Source organism: Chenopodium album, chromosome 7 (genome assembly GCF_948465745.1).
Source record: "Chenopodium album chromosome 7, dcCheAlbu1.1, whole genome shotgun sequence".
Taxonomy (NCBI): Eukaryota; Viridiplantae; Streptophyta; class Magnoliopsida; order Caryophyllales; family Amaranthaceae; genus Chenopodium; species Chenopodium album.
Window position 1 is genome coordinate 8,257,138 of NC_137840.1, and position 18,128 is coordinate 8,275,265.

An 18,128-nucleotide genomic window follows, 5' to 3' on the forward strand; every position below is an offset into this window, starting at 1 on the left:
GACTAGTCATTATGTATACTTTTTTTTTAAAAAAATACGAATAATATCCAACTCTTTATTAAATTTGTTAATAGAGGAATATATGCATTAATATTCAAAGTAGTGTTTTGACATGTATCAAACTGCCAATCAAACCAATATACTTGCCGTTAGAATACAATAGCTTGGCATACAATCATACACCCCTGATTTTAGAGTCACCTAATAATATACTAGGTATAACTTTTTTTTTTTTTTTAATTTTTTTTTTTAAGGAAATTACTAGGTATCACCATCTGTTAAGCTCATACCACCTGTTTTTTTTTAAGAAAAAACTCATGCCATTTTTTTTTTTTTTTTTTTTAATTTGAAAGAAAAAACTCATACCACCTTTGAATGTTAACCTTGACAACATTTTTACATGAATAAAGAAAATAGACATTGTATATGTAAGATATTGTTGTGTTAGTCTCGATGCTTATTTTCAAAATATAAATTTTTAATCTTTTTTATTTTAATGTATAAAAAAATTAATGGTTAAAAGTAGTGTTTAGAAAGTAATATACAACGTAGTTAAAAACTTTAAACAATTCATCTGTAGCGCAACGGGGTAACAACAAAAGAATACAACTATTCTTAATTGACAAGCCAAATCCAAAAGTAAAGTCAATTATGGAACAAAAAGGATATTAATAGAGCGCAGAGTAACGAAACATTATGGTATTATTCAGTCTCAAACTGCCAAACAAAACGACATACAAGTGGCTTAACCGACTGTTCGTCGGCCATGTAACCAGCAAGTTCAGATCCAATTCTCAGGCCAGCTACTGGAACCAAAACTTGAACCTGAGAAACTCCACATTACAACCATTCAACGCATCTGAGTTAACTATTTGACTATATATATATATATCTCCCATTTATATACCCAATCAAGAGTATGGTGTCAGTTGAATATAATGCATCTATATCTAAGTATGTACAATACAAAAACTCGCAATATGTGCCATTATATACATTAGAAATATAACGAATGAAGGGTGATGGTCTTCAGGCAAAATATTCAAGTAACGATAATGCAACTCCTCAAAATGGTGCTTCAATGCCACCACTCATCAAGTCCAAGTAGCCAACATCATAATAGCTCACAGTGCGATAAGATCTCAGCTCCTTGTATGGAGAACTTTCACTGCTCTTACTCCATGTCCAAGATTTGCCCATACTTTGAGAAGTCTTGCCAAATTCCTGACTTTTGCTAATTCCAGGAGTGCGTTTTGACTTGCTCATTATTTCTAGCAATTTTCGGTCCTCCTCAGTGAGCTCAACTCTAAGGGGCTTATTACCATCATATAGGGATGAGAAACTCTTCAATGGTGAATCAAGAACCAGGATCTTTTTGCTAGGAGATTGCAGTGGGTGTAAAGTCTTTAGCCCATAATCTCTGCGTTTCATCCCGCTAATCAGTTGATGTAGTAGTGTTACAAGCACAAGGATGTAACTATCCATCCTCTCCCTACTTGCATGATAGAGAGTTTGGAGACGAATTAAGGTGCCATTTCCTGCTGCCTTTTTGCTGTATTCAATGCTGCACAACCAGAATAGAGATCTTAAATCCGGAGTAATAATAAATCTATCTCCAAGAACGGAAAAAGTGTGATCACGATAGCATTTTTGCATAATAAAGATACATCTAAAGGCATTCTGGAGTTTTGTAATAAAAATAATAGAGACAAGATCATTTTTGGGAAATTCTCTTTGGTAACACTGTTTTTTTAATTCTCTCTTTGGTAAAAGAGAATTTCCCGTCATTTTTTTATCCAACCACTGATAGAAGACGAGTACCTTCATGAATTTTCTGTCTTATGGTGTACAAGTAGACATGTAGCACTATGAACAAGAGCTTAACAGTTAACACTATTGCCCCATACCCTCACACAACTGCTCATGCTAAAGATAAACACACAATAAAACTCAACTCTCATTTCAAACAAGTGGAGAATGAGCTTATGGAATATGAAAGCAGAGTTGTTACAAACCTGGAATTAGCCCACTCTCCAACCCAACCAAAACCTTGATGCATTCTGCTCCAAGTTAAAGGAAACAAAAGATAAATGAGAAACTGTAAATGTACAAGTATTGTGCAAATGAAAATTTAACTTTGAAAAAGAACAAATCAGGGTACACTAATAGAAGCATCAAAAGGAGAGGGGGGGACAAAAACAAAACATAGCTTACTTTAGAGTGTTTGTCGCCATGGGAGCAAGCCATTGAAGAGTCTTCTCCATTTCAGCTTTAATTTGAGGGACATCAACCTGCACAGATTATCAGAGCATCTTAAAATACAGTCAAATATTGATGAGTGCAATAAGCCAGAAGTGCTAAAGGCCTAAAGCTTCCAATGCCTCCCCCACAAAACAAAGTTCCAGTAAATTGCATAGACTTTTTTTTTTTGGTTATTGGTGTGAGAACGTGACAGAAGATCCATTTCGTTCCAAGACTTCCAACAAAGGCATACTGACATGACATTTTGAGGAAAAACGACATTTGTGAAAAGAATACTAATATACCTCCTCATTAGTACGGACTTTCTGCACACTGGAGCGCATAGAAGTCTTTACACCATCCGGTAATCCACGATACAATGTATCCCTTATATTAGGGGGAACAGAAGTGGGCCTGGACGCCTGAAGAACACATAGATTTGTTCAATATCATCATTTACATAAAATAAGGATTAATCACAAAGTAAAGGATAGCCAAACTTACAATGTTGTCGATTTGGTTAATAATATTTGCATAATGTAAAGCAAGACCAGCAGGACCTAGCCTCTGAGCATCTATACCGGTCTCTTCTCCAGCTTTTACTCCACCTGCCATTTCATAGTAACCATCATCAACCATTCACCAGTTGGGGGACTAGTATTGATGTATACCCAGGGGTTCTAGAATACTCCCTCTATCTGAAATGAAGCATCTAATAGGCTTCAGGCAGAATTTTGGTATAGTAAAAAGCGGACAGTAATTTTGGAACAAATTTGAAATAGACCATACATATTAGGAAGGAGCAGTTTCTAAATAATCAGTAAGGCCAAAAGACTGAGTTAATCCCATATAGCAACATATGCCTTGTCTTTTCCAACATGAAAATCAGTGTAATATTTTAAGTGGAACACCAGACACAGATGTCTCTGTGTCATTAATAAATTTTGGATCTTAACCAGCGTCCTGAGAAATCCATCATGTCTTTCAAAAACAGATAAGGAGTACCTTAGGCTTTTGTTTATCAGAAATATATAATTAAAAGAACAATAAACAAGATTCAAAAAGCCATATGTACATTAATCGAGATTTAGAAACATGTTCCAGTCCCACAAAGATTGATAGACATATACCTGCTCCAAACACTTCAGTAATCTCTTGATGTATAAAGGCAACAATATCGACAAGCTTCTCAATGACCTGCAATTTGGAAAGAAAATGGCAAACAAAAACAATGAGTTGATTGCGATTTAGGAGGAAGAAAACAAAAAAAATCATATCAATAATATAGAAGCAGTAAATGACTGAGGTTTAAGTATCCAATATTTGCATTCAGAAAGATCAAACTGTATCTTCTATTAGAGCAACAGAACCAAATTGGAAGTTTTCTGTACACGATGAGACAGACAGTTTACAATCAGGGTATATTCAGCTGTAATCATTACATCATGTGTTGAAAAGCAGAAGGCAATAGATTACTTAATACTTAACACTTCAATATAATGAGATAAAAATTTATACCATATGAACCAATGACTACTTCAGCAATTGAGATGACAATAACTTAAGATATTACACGAGTAAAAGAAAAAGAAATCAAAGAGAAATGCAGCTTGAATTCAATCAATTTGCAGATAATCCCAGGCTAGCATAAAGAAGTAGAGCAAGGTCCTTTACCTCCTCCAATTTTTTTGACCAAAGAGATTTCTTTTTCAAGCTCATTACAATCTTCTTTTGTTGTTTTAGTTCATTGTTTAACATCACGAGATGCTCTCCTACAGTACAAAATAAACAAATATACAGAGTATATCAGTAAGGTCGTACAAAAGACGACAAGATTTCAATCAAGCAGATAAAAAGTAATCAATTTAAATAAATATACTTCAAAGATTTTTAACAGGCTGATAGCAGTGAAATATTTTCTTTAGAGGGATCCTTGTGCATGATTAGAGATGTACTGAAACAATAATTCTTCAGCAGACCTCGAAGAAGTAAAAAAAAGAAAATTCAATGGTGAACAAAGCATTTTTGCGGGACATTCTTGACCATTTATTCAGTAAAGATAGATTTAGCAACTCCTAGCAACCCAAAAATGTGGCATTCAACGTCAATCAAGATAGATTTAGCAGCTGCTTGAAAGTTTTGCAGCTGAGCTACCTTATTTTTAAAAAGCAAATTAGGTTTAATGTGGCGTTGAATGTCAACCAAGCCACTGCCAGGCAGCTACATGTAGCTTATAATCATGATCCTTAAACCAAGTCCCCAATTCAATTTCAAGCTGCAACATCCCTTTACAAAAGTATGCTTTTTAAAGGAACCAACATAATCTAGCTAAGGTTATTGCTTTAAAAGTACTAGTTGAATGAAGTAACCAGAAGGGACATTAAACTCTTCAGATGCACTAATGAAAAAGGTTTCACATAGTCAATCAGATAAGACCAACCTTTACGAGGCAACTTTAAGGACTTCAATTCTTCAACCTTCTGCCGATAATCTTGCTCAAATCTATCATAAGCATTCAGCTCATGGTACAATTCCTACGCACCAAAAATAAAACATTGACTGTTTTCAGCACATGTTGGAATGCAAATATTCAGCTATTGTCACTTGGACAAGAAATGCCATAGCTACCCCAAAATGGGTAGCCTCCTTGCCCATCAATGTGTAAGGACGTCTTTTCATAACAATATTGAGCATTCAACATTTAACAATGCAGAAATAATGATCTAAGTCCCCACCACCCCATATAGATCTGAATGCAACTTACAGAGGTATTCTGAGCTAAAGTCATCAATTCTTGCATTTTTGCTTCGACCTGTTCTCTTTGAGGTTCGTGTACTGCATTTTCGGAATCCAGACTGAAACAATAGAGCCAGTTCCAAAGAGAATATGAATTCAGTTAGAATTAAACAACACAGCTTCAATAGAATTCAATATAAATAAAAATTCTACCTTACTTTTGAAAAAATCGATTTAAGTTGTGCCATTGTGGGTCTTTACAACGATCACCGAATCTAATCACTTCTTTGCAAAAGACATCAAGTTCCTCCCTAGAACCCAATAAAACATGTTATATTTTGTAATAGAAAACAAAAATGTGGTAAATTAACTATTTCAAGTTCCCTATAACAACCTTTTGTCCAAAGCAACTAAACTTAGCAACACCTTAGTGTCTGAAGAAACCAAAAGCTGAACCCCTTCTGATGGAATTACTTCCTCCTTTATGTACTTAACATTTTCCTTGGAGAGAGATTGCATGAGATTCACACCTCGTGTGATTGTGTTAGCTACTTCAAATGCCAATATCGATATCTTGTTCCCCTTGGCTACCTTTCCTGTCAAAAACCCACTATGACTCAAGTTTGTCATTCCACTTCCAAGTGCATCTATGACATCAACAGCCTTTTCCATTCCAGCAACTCTAGCTCTTCCTATAAATGAAGATCCTCTTGGTGGAGCCTGTAATAATAGTCAAATAAACTGAGAAGCCCGTAATCCCAAAGTAGAGGTATAAGGTGAGGGCATACGGCTTTAAAACCATATTCATGTCAAAAATTCAACAACAATGGCAACAACCAGCTAGTATATCAATCCTAACTAGTCAGGACAAAACGAAAGGCTTGTTCTAAAAATAAGAATCAATTTCTTATCAAATGCTTGATTTTTATTCAATTAGAAAATTAAAGTGCTAGTGAATAGAGGTGAGCTGTATCATTATGTCCAAGAAAGGCACAACTTAAGAAGATTCATCTATAACATAAACTATCATGTCTTTCCTCCCACAAGTAAATTTATCTTCAAAAAAAATTCCAATAGTGGAGCAGTGGAGTTACAATCAAGTAACTTGAATTTTGGTAAGTCGAAAGCAGCTTAGGCCAACAAACACTATATAAGTTTATATGTAGAAAGCTCCTCTCTTTTTATGGTACAATACTTGAATCTTTTGTGACTTTATACGTATATTTTTTTCATCAACTAAATATATTAAGTTATTAACCAATATCTATGCCAAATTTATAGGTTTTTTCCTTTCAAAAAAAAAAAATATAGCTCTTTTGATAACCAATATAAAGTTTTTGGAAATCCGAATAAAATATAATTTTTAAAAAATGCATTCTTTTCAATTAAATAAACCAAACAACTAAGTAAAATTTTAAAATATAAAAAATTCTAATTTTAGCAGGGAATTTGAATTCCTACTTTAATATAAAAATCAAGCTTTAGTTGGTGAAAATTACATATTTTTTTCATTCAGCCTTGGGTATAAAAAAAATAGAAAAAAACTCTAATAATAGCAGGGATTTGACCCCTAAATTACCCTTCTGCTTTATCATAACAATCAAGCTTTAGTTGGTGACAATTTTACAATTTTCTTTTTTTTTTTTTCATTTAAACATACATCAATCAACTACATAAATTCAGCATATTTACCAGTCAAAATCCCAATAGATCCTGCATTCCTGTATATTACACCTCTTCAAATATCAATCAACTCTATAATTCAATCAATTCACCAAAAAAAAACAATAACCCAATACAAAATTACTCAAAATACACCAATGTTCTCTTATTATTACTCAGACGGAATTCGATCACAAATCTTTCATACCCGCCCTCGACTTTAGCCAACTAAGCTAGTTACTAATCATCGTTACTCCAAATTTATTAATTTGCCATATAAATTAAAGAAGAAAGAAAATATACCTTGAGATCGCCGGAAAATCTCAACTCGCCGGAATAAAATCTCTGAGGAGAAGCAGTAATAGGATCATCATCGGAATTCTTATTTTTCTTCTTTTTCAAATTTCCAAAGCTTTTAATCCTCTTCAACTTATTGTTGATCGTATTTTTGCTGCTGCTTTTGTTATCCATCTCTAGTTTTTGCTCCAATTCTTCTGAACTAATCCTCCCTCCCATCGTCCCAACTGAACAAGCTCCTCCCATTTTGTTTATCACACAATCTAATCAAAATTGAAAAAACCCAAATCCCTAAAACCCTGATAAATGATTAAAATTGGGAATTTATTTCCCAAAACCCTGGAAATTGATTAAATTTTTTTAAAAAATCCCAAATTTACAAAAAAAAAAAAACAAAACCCTAAAAAAACGAAAATAAAAGAGGAGAATTGATTGAGATGATAAAGAAGAAGAAGACGCGTGAATTGAATAGAATGGGAAAGAGAGAGAAAAAGGAAGAAAGAGGAGAGAGAAAATTCTGGTAAGTAGAAAATTCCCTGGTTTTGACGAAGGAAGGTAGGTAGCAGTGTAGTCCGTAATAAAATGGGAGTTGAATTTTCAGCATTCTATTTCTTTAACAGTACCGCGCGCGTTTAATTAGTCGTCGCCCTAGTCCACGTCTTTTTTTTATTTTGTTTATATCTTGACTTTTTCATTGCTTAACTTTCATTATAAGCTTAGGGCGAGGTGAATTGAGATAAAGTGAATTAAACTGTATATTTTATGAGCTGAATTGAACTAAACTGAAAATAAGCTGAAGATTATAGATCCTTACTTAGGGGTTGTTCTCTTCTGCTTAATTTCAGTTTAATTCAGTTCAGTTTTTAATTGCCTTCACTCATAAACAATTCAATTCACTTCTACTCCAATTATTTTAGTTCAGTTCAGCTCAATTCAGTTAATTAGGATATGCCCTCACTCCGTAGTTCATTATTTGCTCCATTTTTCCGTGTGTACGTATGATAAAATTAAAGTTGGTTGAAGAATAAAAAAAATTATAAAACAAAAGTGAGTATAAGTGGAAGGAGAGAAAAATATGATATGAGGAGATTTTTAGTGAAGAGGAAAAAAAGTAAAATATTATTATAAGTTTTCAAAAAAAAACAAGCAAATTATAAAATACGGCCGAAAAAAAAAAAAAAAAAAAAAAAAAAAAAAAAAAGTGAAACAAGTACGGAGTAATAAAATACTGAGAACAGGTTTTTTTTTTTGATGAAAAGTTTTATACTCAGTACTCTATAATAGTTTTATGTAATTTTGAATTGGGAAAAATTAAATAACAATGATATTGAAAAATTATATTTTGTTATTGAGAAATATGCTATAATGTTCAAAATCTTGAAATATGTAGTGTAGTTTGTTTTTTCGTATCATTATAATAGTACTTCGCATACAATGGAATATGTAATAATTGGTCAAATATGTGTAGTTAAAACCATACAAAATGCAAATAAGAACTCCATCGGTTTTAATATTTGACATAGTCAATTTTACACACATAACTTTATTTTTATATAATTAAATATAAATAAAAATTATATTGTGAAATTTTATATTAATACCTATCTAACAACATATTTTATAATTAAATATATTTTTATTATGTTAATAAAAATTATGATAAAATCTAATACATTTTTTTTATCCTAGATATTTTGGAAGGGGAGGACGAATTGAAGAGATGGTGACGGAGGAAGAGGGGAATTAAATGTTGTTGTCTTGTTGATAAGATTTGTAAGGAGCAGTGAAACAAACGGAAAAAGAAAGAGTAAAAAGAGGGGCAAAATAAAAATAAAAGAGTTTCAGCTAACTGAAGAAACGTTTTTGTTTTTTTTTTTTTTTTTTGACAATTAACATGATGACAATCTGACATTATAGATTGTACACAATCAGAGTCTGACTTTCTTTCATTGGTAAGAGCAAGGACACTATTCGTGTTTGTGTTCCAAACTTGTTAATTAATTAATGATGGGGTCCCTTCGCCCCTTACCCACTAACCGTTCCACACCAACACTTATTCATTTCTTCCAATTGGAAAAAGAACCCCTATTGTATTCATTTTAACATTAACCATTTAATGGTGATGTCTCAATTTTATTTATTTATTTATTTTTTTTAATGTACGGACTATTAATGGTTTTAATTTGATTAATTTATTAAGGTCTGTTTTCATTGACTGAACTGAGTTGAACTGAACTAAAATGAATATTTTGTAAGAGAAGGAAATTAGGAGCTGAACTGAACTGAATTTCAACGTAAGAGAACAGACCATAATACTACCCCGTTACACATTATTTGCAACGATTTGACATAAAGTAGAGAGAGAAAATGTCTAATCGTTGCAAATACGGAGTAATATGTAACGGAGGTAGTATATAAAAAAATACGAGTAAATGTTTTTATGTAATACATTGTTGGATTCGTTATAATATCTTACCTCCGTTTTTTATTAGTTGACACATTTTGACTTTAGCATTATTTACATATCTCCCTTTGACCATGCTTTGTGATTCATATGTGAAGAAAAATATAGTCGGGTGGGATCTTGTTAGATTTGTCACAATGTATATTTTCAAAATATCAACGTTTTCTAATTTTTGCTTATCGATAATTAAAGATATTAATGATTGAATTTGTGCATTGGCAAAAGTGACTAAAGAAACGTGTCAATTAAAAGGAAACGGAGGAAGTATACTTTTATAACATCAATTTTCCTATGATTTTACTAACAAATAATTAGATAAATTAATGATCAAAGTCGTGTCTCGACATACGTATTTAGACAAAATGTAACACATATTAAAATACGAGGGAGTCACTAGTGTTTTTTTTACATAGTACTCTGTAATAAGGACCTAAAGTATTGAACCTTTAAAATAGTATTCATTTGAAAATGCATATCAAAATCACATATCAATTGGTGTAATTAATACTACTATATTGAGTTAGTGTTTGTTAGTATTTGCTTTTTAGTAATACTCTGTCGATATTGTTTAAAATTTGCATGTCTTACAATAGCTTAGTGGTATAATAGTACATGTATAAATGTATAAATTTGACCTTATACATTGAGACTACTTCAATAATATGATTAATATCCTACACAATAACATACTTGAATCGTTGAATGTGATTAATAGCACATGTTTAATATACTTGAATAAAGATAAGTTCAAAGGTAACATCATATGACTACGGGCCTGTTCCGATTGACTGAACTCAGCTGAACTGAACTGAACTTATTAATTAGTGATTTTTAACTACGGATTAGTGATCTTTGATTATTTATTGATTATTTATTACTATACATATGTGTATATACAAATGTACATATTATTATTATTAATATTATTATTATTATTATTATTATTATTATTATTATTATTATTATTAATATTATTATTATCATTATTATTATTATTATTATTTTTATTATTATTAATTATTGATTATTATTATTATTATTTATTGATTATTATTATCAGTATTATTATTATTATTATTATTATTATTATTATTATTATTATTTATTGATGATTATTATTATGATTTATTGATTATTATTATTAGTATTATTATTTCAATTATTATTGTTATTATTGTTATTATTATTATTATTATTTATTGATTATTATTATTATTATTATTATTATTTATTACTTATTGATTATTATTATTATTATTATTATTATTATTATTATTATTATTATTATTATTATTATTGTTATTATTATTATTATTGTTGTTGTTGTTGTTGTTGTTGTTGTTGTTGTTGTTGTTGTTGTTGTTGTTGTTGTTGTTGTTGTTGTTGTTGTTGTTGTTGTTGTTGTTGTCGTCGTTGTTGTAATAAGAGCTTAAAAGAATGAAATTTGGCTTTATATCATTAGCAATATCATTAGACGTAAATTAAGAGCTGAACTGAACTGAACTGAACTGAGCTAAACTGAGCTGAACTGAACTGAACTGAACTGAACTGAATTTCAACGGAAGAGAACAGGCCCTACCTTTTACTACCGCTACCTCTACATTTACTACATATGACTTTGTGGTACAAGTTTAAATAAGGAAAACTCAACCCTTAAAAATGGTAAATAAACATATGAGGTCATCTATATAGTTAATCATATTACCTATACAATTAACCATATCATTGAGACGTTAATCGCATCATTTCAACCTATACACTTAAAGATATCATCCATACAATCAATCATTAATCATATTATTAAGACAATTAACCATGTCATTCACTCATCCAAATAATCATCCAAGTAATTATTGATATCATCTAGACAATTAACCATGTCATTTAGCCAATTAATCATATAGAATCTAGCCTATACACAAAAAAATAAATAAATAAATAAATAAATAAATTTCATTCAAGTAAATACTTATATCATTAAGACAATTAACAATGTCATTTAGCCAATTAATCATAGAATTTAGGCTAAACATTTAAAAAATATCATCCAAATAATTACTAATACCACCAAATAATTAATCATGTTATCTAGCCAATTAATCATATCATCTAGTCTATACACTTAATGATATCTCCAAGTAGTTCATGTTGTCATTTAAATCATTAACCATTTCATTCAGCTAATTAATCATATCATCTATCTTAGGCTCTTAAGAATATCACCTAAGTAATTAATGATATCGTCTAGACAATGTCCTTATTAGCCCCTGATTTTAAAACCCTGGAAAAACCGTGCATCAGAATATTCATAAAAGTACCAATACTTGCAATAAATAAATGGAAAATTTGTCTAAGACAACCTTTTAAAAGACAGTATTTTTCTAGGACAACTTTTAAAATTTTCTTGGCAAAGTCAGACCCTATTATAATTTTATTTTTTTTTAACGACAGCCAACCCCCACTTTCAGGCGTTGACCCACCGGAATCCGGCATTGAGCCTCACGTGACTTGCACGTGACCCTTATTTCTCCTAATTGCACCCCACCATCATATACCACCGTCATCATTGACCACCACCATCATCACCGACAACCATAAGAAACACCGCACCAGACACCAACACTATGAACACCTTCGACACTAGACCACCAACACCAAGGCCACCATAAACACCTTCATTCGACATCGGACCATTACAACCACCAATCTTCTTCATCTTCTTTACGGCCGCTACCACCACCAGGTGCATTCTTCTTTGTCTCAATTAAGGATCTCAGATCGACACGAAAGAGAGAGAAATGGGTGTGCAATCTTAGAAAAACGACGGAGATCAATTAGATCTAAAGCTAGGGTTGGTATGTTTGTGGTAGATTTCGATTTGATGCGGTCTGCGAGGAGGGTGTGTGAGGTGGGTTGGATTCTTGCCGTGGGGTGGCTTTCGATTTGCTGCGAGGAAGGTGATTGTAGGGTAGGGTTTCGAGATTTTGTTGGTGGTGGGATTTGGGGATTTCACTACTGGTGGGTTTTAGGTGGTGGTGGGGTTTCTCGTTATGGTGCTGGTGGTGGCCTGGTGGGGGTGGTGGTTCGAGTGGAGTACGAACAGCATACTGGCGGTGAAGGGGTGTCAACGCCGATTTCCTGTGGGTTAACGCCTGAAAGCGGGGGTTGGTTGTCCTTAACAAAAAAAATTATAATAAGGTCTGACTTTGCCAAGAAAATTTTAAAAGGTTGTCCTAGACAAATTTTCCTAAATAAATTGACTAACCCCATATTATGTTCTTCATAATTTAAGAATGAGAAGAATTACCATCCATGCAAATTACAGAATTCCACATAAAAAAATTGAAATTAAATTGCCAAAAATAATCATCAAGCTAGTTAGCCACTAATTGCAAAAATCCATTAAACCCCATTAAATCACGCATCACATGATCCTAGAAATATAGAAAAGACCATATAAAGGTCACACGACTGATTCTAAATTCTCTATCCCACTATTGTGTTCGGCCTATTCCATGTACCGCTCAACATTATTTATCATATCTTTTTAATTAGGAAAATTTGTCAGAAAAAACCATTTATAGCAACTATTTTGTTGGGAAAAACCTTATAAAAATTTTTTGGCAAGAAGAAACCAGATTCTTAAATTATTTTGTTGAAGACAACAAATGGTGAGAATCTGGCATTGACTGAGTGTTTTCCGGCGTTGACCTCACATATGCCGGTCACATGCTCCTTTTTTTTTTACTAAACGCATCCAATTTCTCCTTATTCCCCCACTAATTTCCATCTTTCCTTTTAATTTACCCCCTTTTATCTTCTTCTTTCCCTTCTTCTTCTCTCTCCTCTCTTAGATCTCCTCTCTCCTATGTCGTCTCTCCTCTCTCATGTGTTTTTCCTGGTTTTTTGAATTAATCCCAAAAATAATTTTCTTCAATTAAATTCGACCAAGGATACAGTGAAAGAGGTGTTTAATGGTTGCCTAATTCTTTGAATTGCAGGTGTTTGAAAAATTAGGTCTTTTTTCCCCCTTTTGTAATTTTCCCTAATTGATCTTATTGTTCTGAATTTAGCACCATTCATGGCTCCATTGAAGGATATCAGATGTTCTTGTGGTTTGGACATCTTGGACCCACGACAATCCTTACGCTCTGGGTTTATATATAGCTTAATTTGTAATTGGTTCCTTTTAGCTTCTTCGAACACGACACAACTCCAACACTTCCCTCTTTCCTTGCTTTGTTCTTAGCCATTGCAGAGAAGATTGAAAAAAATTTCAGAAAAAACTTACCCAAAAAAAGGAAACCCAAAGCAATTAGATAGAAACCATTAAGTGAACTTACTGTTTAAGATGGGAAGAAATTAACTTTTTTGATTGATTTCTAGATTGAGGAGTGACGCCATGGCAGAACGCGCAACAACCATTAATTACCTCAAGAGATGAGAGAGAAGAAGAAGGGAAAGAAGAAGATAAAAGGGGGTAAATTAAATAGAAATATTTAGAGGGAAATTAGGAGAAATTGGGTGGGTTTAGTAAAAAAAGGGGCACGTGACTGACACATGTGGGATCAACGTCGGAAAACACTCAGTCAATGCCGGATTCTCACCTTTGGTTGTCTTCAACAAAAAATTTTAAGAATCTGGTTTCTTCTAGCCAAAAATTTTTTATAAGGTTTTTCCCAACAAAATAGTTGCTATAAATGGTTTTTTCTGACAAAATTTCCTTTTAATTATCACTTATCTCTCTTTCTTTTCTCGTATACAATTACCTTTGATTCAACTCCATTATTTTTTTTAAAAAAATTATACTACCTCTCTACAATGAACCCTAATTTTGTGTTTAATTACCTTAATTCATTCTTTCTCTAATTGCATCCACATATATCAAAGTATAAAAAATTCAAGGAAAATTTGCCGAGAATAACACGACCTTAATTTAAGCGGCCTTCCAAAAATAGCACCACTTTCGATTTTATTTCAAATAAAACGACCTTTCACATACTTCTGCTATAAATGGTACAAAAAACATGTAACATGTTTTACAGGTTACCCCATGACACATGTCACACAGTCATTAGTTCAATTATTTTTTGTACAAATTTGATTTAAATAAAAACCTATTAATAAATAAAAACCCCTAAAAAACTTAATATTAAAAAAATAATAATTAAACCCCCCGTTTGCCCTAGCCCCTCTTTCACCGGGAAGTCGGGAACTACCACCCTCACCAGACCATCCCATCACCTGAAACCTCCCTTCCCCAATCACAATTTCAGCCCCCTCCCCTCCCCGTAGCAAATTTCGACCTCCTTCCTTCATTTTCCCCAATTTTGAGCTCCTTGCTTGCTCAAGATTGACTTGTATGCCTCTTGGAATGAACATCATGGCATCCCTTAAAAACTTGACAAGGTTTGTAGTTGGTGGAATAAGCAATATTTAACAGGAAGGAAAGGGAAGGGGGGATCGAAAATGGAGAAGTGAAGGGGAGGTCCACCAGAATGAAGAAGGGAAATGGAAGAAGGTCGAAAATGGTAACGGAAAAGGGCAGAAACGAGGATGAGAAGGGGAAGGGGGACCAGAAATGATGACGGAAAAGTGAAAGGGGATTGGAAATGGGGATGGGGGCTGAGATGGGGTGGTTTGAGGTGGGGTAGATCGATGGGGATGGTGGTTTCCGATGAAATGGGGGGCTAGGCAGGGGGTTTATTTTTATTTTTTTAATTTTACGGTTTTTAAAAAAAATTTAAAAATCAGAATTGTTAAAAAAAATTGCACAAAGATATTGTGACACGTGTCACAAGTAACCTGTAAAATAGGTTACCAACCGGTCACGTACCATTTTTAGTGGGAGTATGTTAAAGGTCGTTTTATTTTGGAATAATCAAAAGGTGGTGCTATTTTTGGAAGACCGCTCAAAGGTTGTGTTATTCCCGGCAAATTTTCCAAAATTCAATATAATGGATACTAAATGATAAATAATTTTGTTATGTTTTCATATCCAACTCTACATAATCCATGATGTAATATGTGTACTAGCGTTGCGGCAATTATATGTGTTGTGGGTGAATCTAGTGACTCCATTGTACATGGTTAAGTATAATAGTGAGAAAATGACTTATAAAAAACAATCATAAGAATTTTACATAGAAAGATTATGTTAAATATTTGAAGAATTTTTAAAAACTAAATAAATAATAGAGTTGAATTAAACTGAGACCATCTATAATAAATAAGCGATCATCTTAATTTTCGAAAAATTGAGACCATCTATTTTAAATAAACGGTCTTGTAGGGAATAATTTCAAGCCTTTAAAATCCCACTAGCTTGAACCCCACTGTGATCATACACTAAAGTACGGTGGCGTCCAAAAGGGAAGAAGATAGACCAAAAGAGTCGCCAACAAGTTTTTTTAGGAACTTGTAAACCGTTCATAGGATGAAGGTTACACCCCTTAACGATCCAAGAGATCGTCAACTCCATAAGGTCATGAACCAAATAAGGGTTCGAGGATGAAGGTACAAATCCAACCTAAAAGAGATTGAACCTGCCCTAATAATAGGCCTCTACTTTATTCTGATCGTATTCATGTGCGCTTTCTAATTAACATGCAATCAATAGGATTAACCCTAAACCTGTTTATCTATGTTGGTTAAATTTAATGCACAAATAAATCTATTATTGGCGATCACTTGAATTATAATCACAATTAACCCTAACAAGATTATTAAATATTTTATTAAGCGTGATGACAAGTACCAATTCCCTTTAAACACGCATAAAAGGCGTGATCAAGCAATAAAATAATCATTAAGCAACAATAATAAATCATCAATAATAATAATCATGGATAATAATTATAATCATAATAAAAATAATAATATTCATAATCATCATAAATTATAACAATTATAATAATAATCATGATCATGTTAATATTAAAGCATAATAATAGCAAGATCCTAGGCATGATACTAACAAGATTAATAACAAACCCTAGCATGTCACTAAGCAATAAAAAATCAAATCTTTAGCCCTAACATGATACTAACAATCATAAATATTGGGAAGAACATAGGAAGCATCGTAACAATCATATTTAACGTTAAAAATACCCTAGACATGATACTAGGAATATCATAACAACAATATAAACATGATTTCTACATCATAATATCAATAAATCAATTAAAGCACTTACTTTGATGTTTCGTACCTCTTTCTAATAACAAAATACACACGTTAGTAACTTCAAGGAAAATAATAATCAAACAATTAAATTAAATAATTGAAAGAGAGATTTGGGACCAAACCCTCAGAAATTGAACCTTTCACGTCTAGGGCGAAGGCAACTTCGAATATGGCTAGGTGTTTCTAGATCTTGTGAATGTGGAATTTTGTATGAAAAAGCAAAGTAAGAAATAAGAAAGAGATGAATGAAAGAATTGAATGATTAAGGAATTAATGATTGTAGATGAGAACTTGTGAATGATGAGAGTTGGTGAATGATTAGAGAGAATAGATGAATGAAGATAATCGGTGAATGAATGAATGTAGATGATGAATGAAAACGGAGTTTTTAATACGATATTTATAGAGAAAATCAGCCAAAAAGATAAATTAACAAAACAGAGTTTGACGCTCAGAAAACAGAGCTGGCGCTAGGCACCAACACCAGCGCCAGGCGCCAATGGCTAGCGCCAGGCGCCAGGCCTGGTTCTAGGCGCCAAGCTTAAATTTAACGCGTTTTTGAAAATTCGATAAGTTTACCGTACTGGAGGATAAAATCATATAATTTCTTCGAAAATGCTATTTGATTTTGATTAAAACTCTGAAAAGTCAACAAAAGTCAATTTATCAATGCTAATTGAATTAGGAATGAAAAGAACCTTCTAGAAGAATCTAGAAGACTAAAACCATTCCTAATTGCATTAGGAATGATAAATCATATTAGGCCCTCCCCTAGATCATTGGGCCGTATATAAAGCTCAAACCGGGCCCAGTTTAGTAAATTGGCCATAACTTCCTCAATATTCATCGGAATTGGGCTTATAATATATCGTTGGAAAGGTATTTGCAAGCCCCATCCAACTACACTACCATTGGACCCATATCATGGACCAACCAAACTGGATTGGCTGTTTTCTTAAAATAAGTTTTCAAAAATAGAAAGAAGAGAAAAGAAATAAAAACTTTCCGCAACACTAGACTTTCCACACTTTCATTTCATTTGATTATGATTCGACGTGAAAGGTACTCATCACTGGGTTTGGTTTTGGGGAGACACAAATGGGTGTCTACAGAAGCCCCCACTTTGACTGAGTTTGGAGAAACGCAAGTTTCGAAAACAAAAGTCAAAGTATCGACAGGGACGGAGAATGATTCAGAACGTTCTGCGATCCTAAATCAATCTTGTAACGCCGATACCTGCAAAACTAGCATTAGTTAAACAGATAAAAGAGTTAAGAAACGTGTATCTTGCACCGTCGAGCACACGTCTCTGAAAGTAACCGATTCGCTGCCGCTTTATTGTTTTTGCTGTTTTGATGACCTCCTGCAAGCTAGAGAGTGCCATCCCGCTTGAAAACCGCTACGCCTGTAACTGTTTCCAAATTTGGAGGACTGCTTCGCCTGAAACGATCCTCCTCCGCAATGATAATATTCCACATCCTAGGGAATACCATCGAAGATTATTTCTCTTGAAACAATCCTCATCCGCAATGATAATAT

At 32.9% G+C, this 18,128-nt stretch overlaps 1 protein-coding gene across 1 annotated transcript; it reads right to left on the bottom strand.

Moving 5' to 3' along the window:
• Positions 1-684: 684 nt before the first annotated feature.
• On the bottom strand, positions 685-7,533 carry LOC145638885 (protein PSK SIMULATOR 2-like). Its single transcript, XM_081689938.1, has 12 exons — positions 6,943-7,533; positions 5,372-5,697; positions 5,196-5,288; positions 5,006-5,096; positions 4,682-4,775; positions 3,916-4,013; positions 3,372-3,438; positions 2,746-2,849; positions 2,547-2,663; positions 2,215-2,291; positions 2,016-2,060; positions 685-1,564 (listed from the first exon to the last, which is right to left on the bottom strand). Exons 1-12 carry the CDS (start codon positions 7,180-7,182, stop codon positions 1,066-1,068), a joined length of 1,851 nt encoding a protein of 616 aa, XP_081546064.1. The 5' UTR covers positions 7,183-7,533; the 3' UTR covers positions 685-1,065.
• Positions 7,534-18,128: the final 10,595 nt, after the last annotated feature.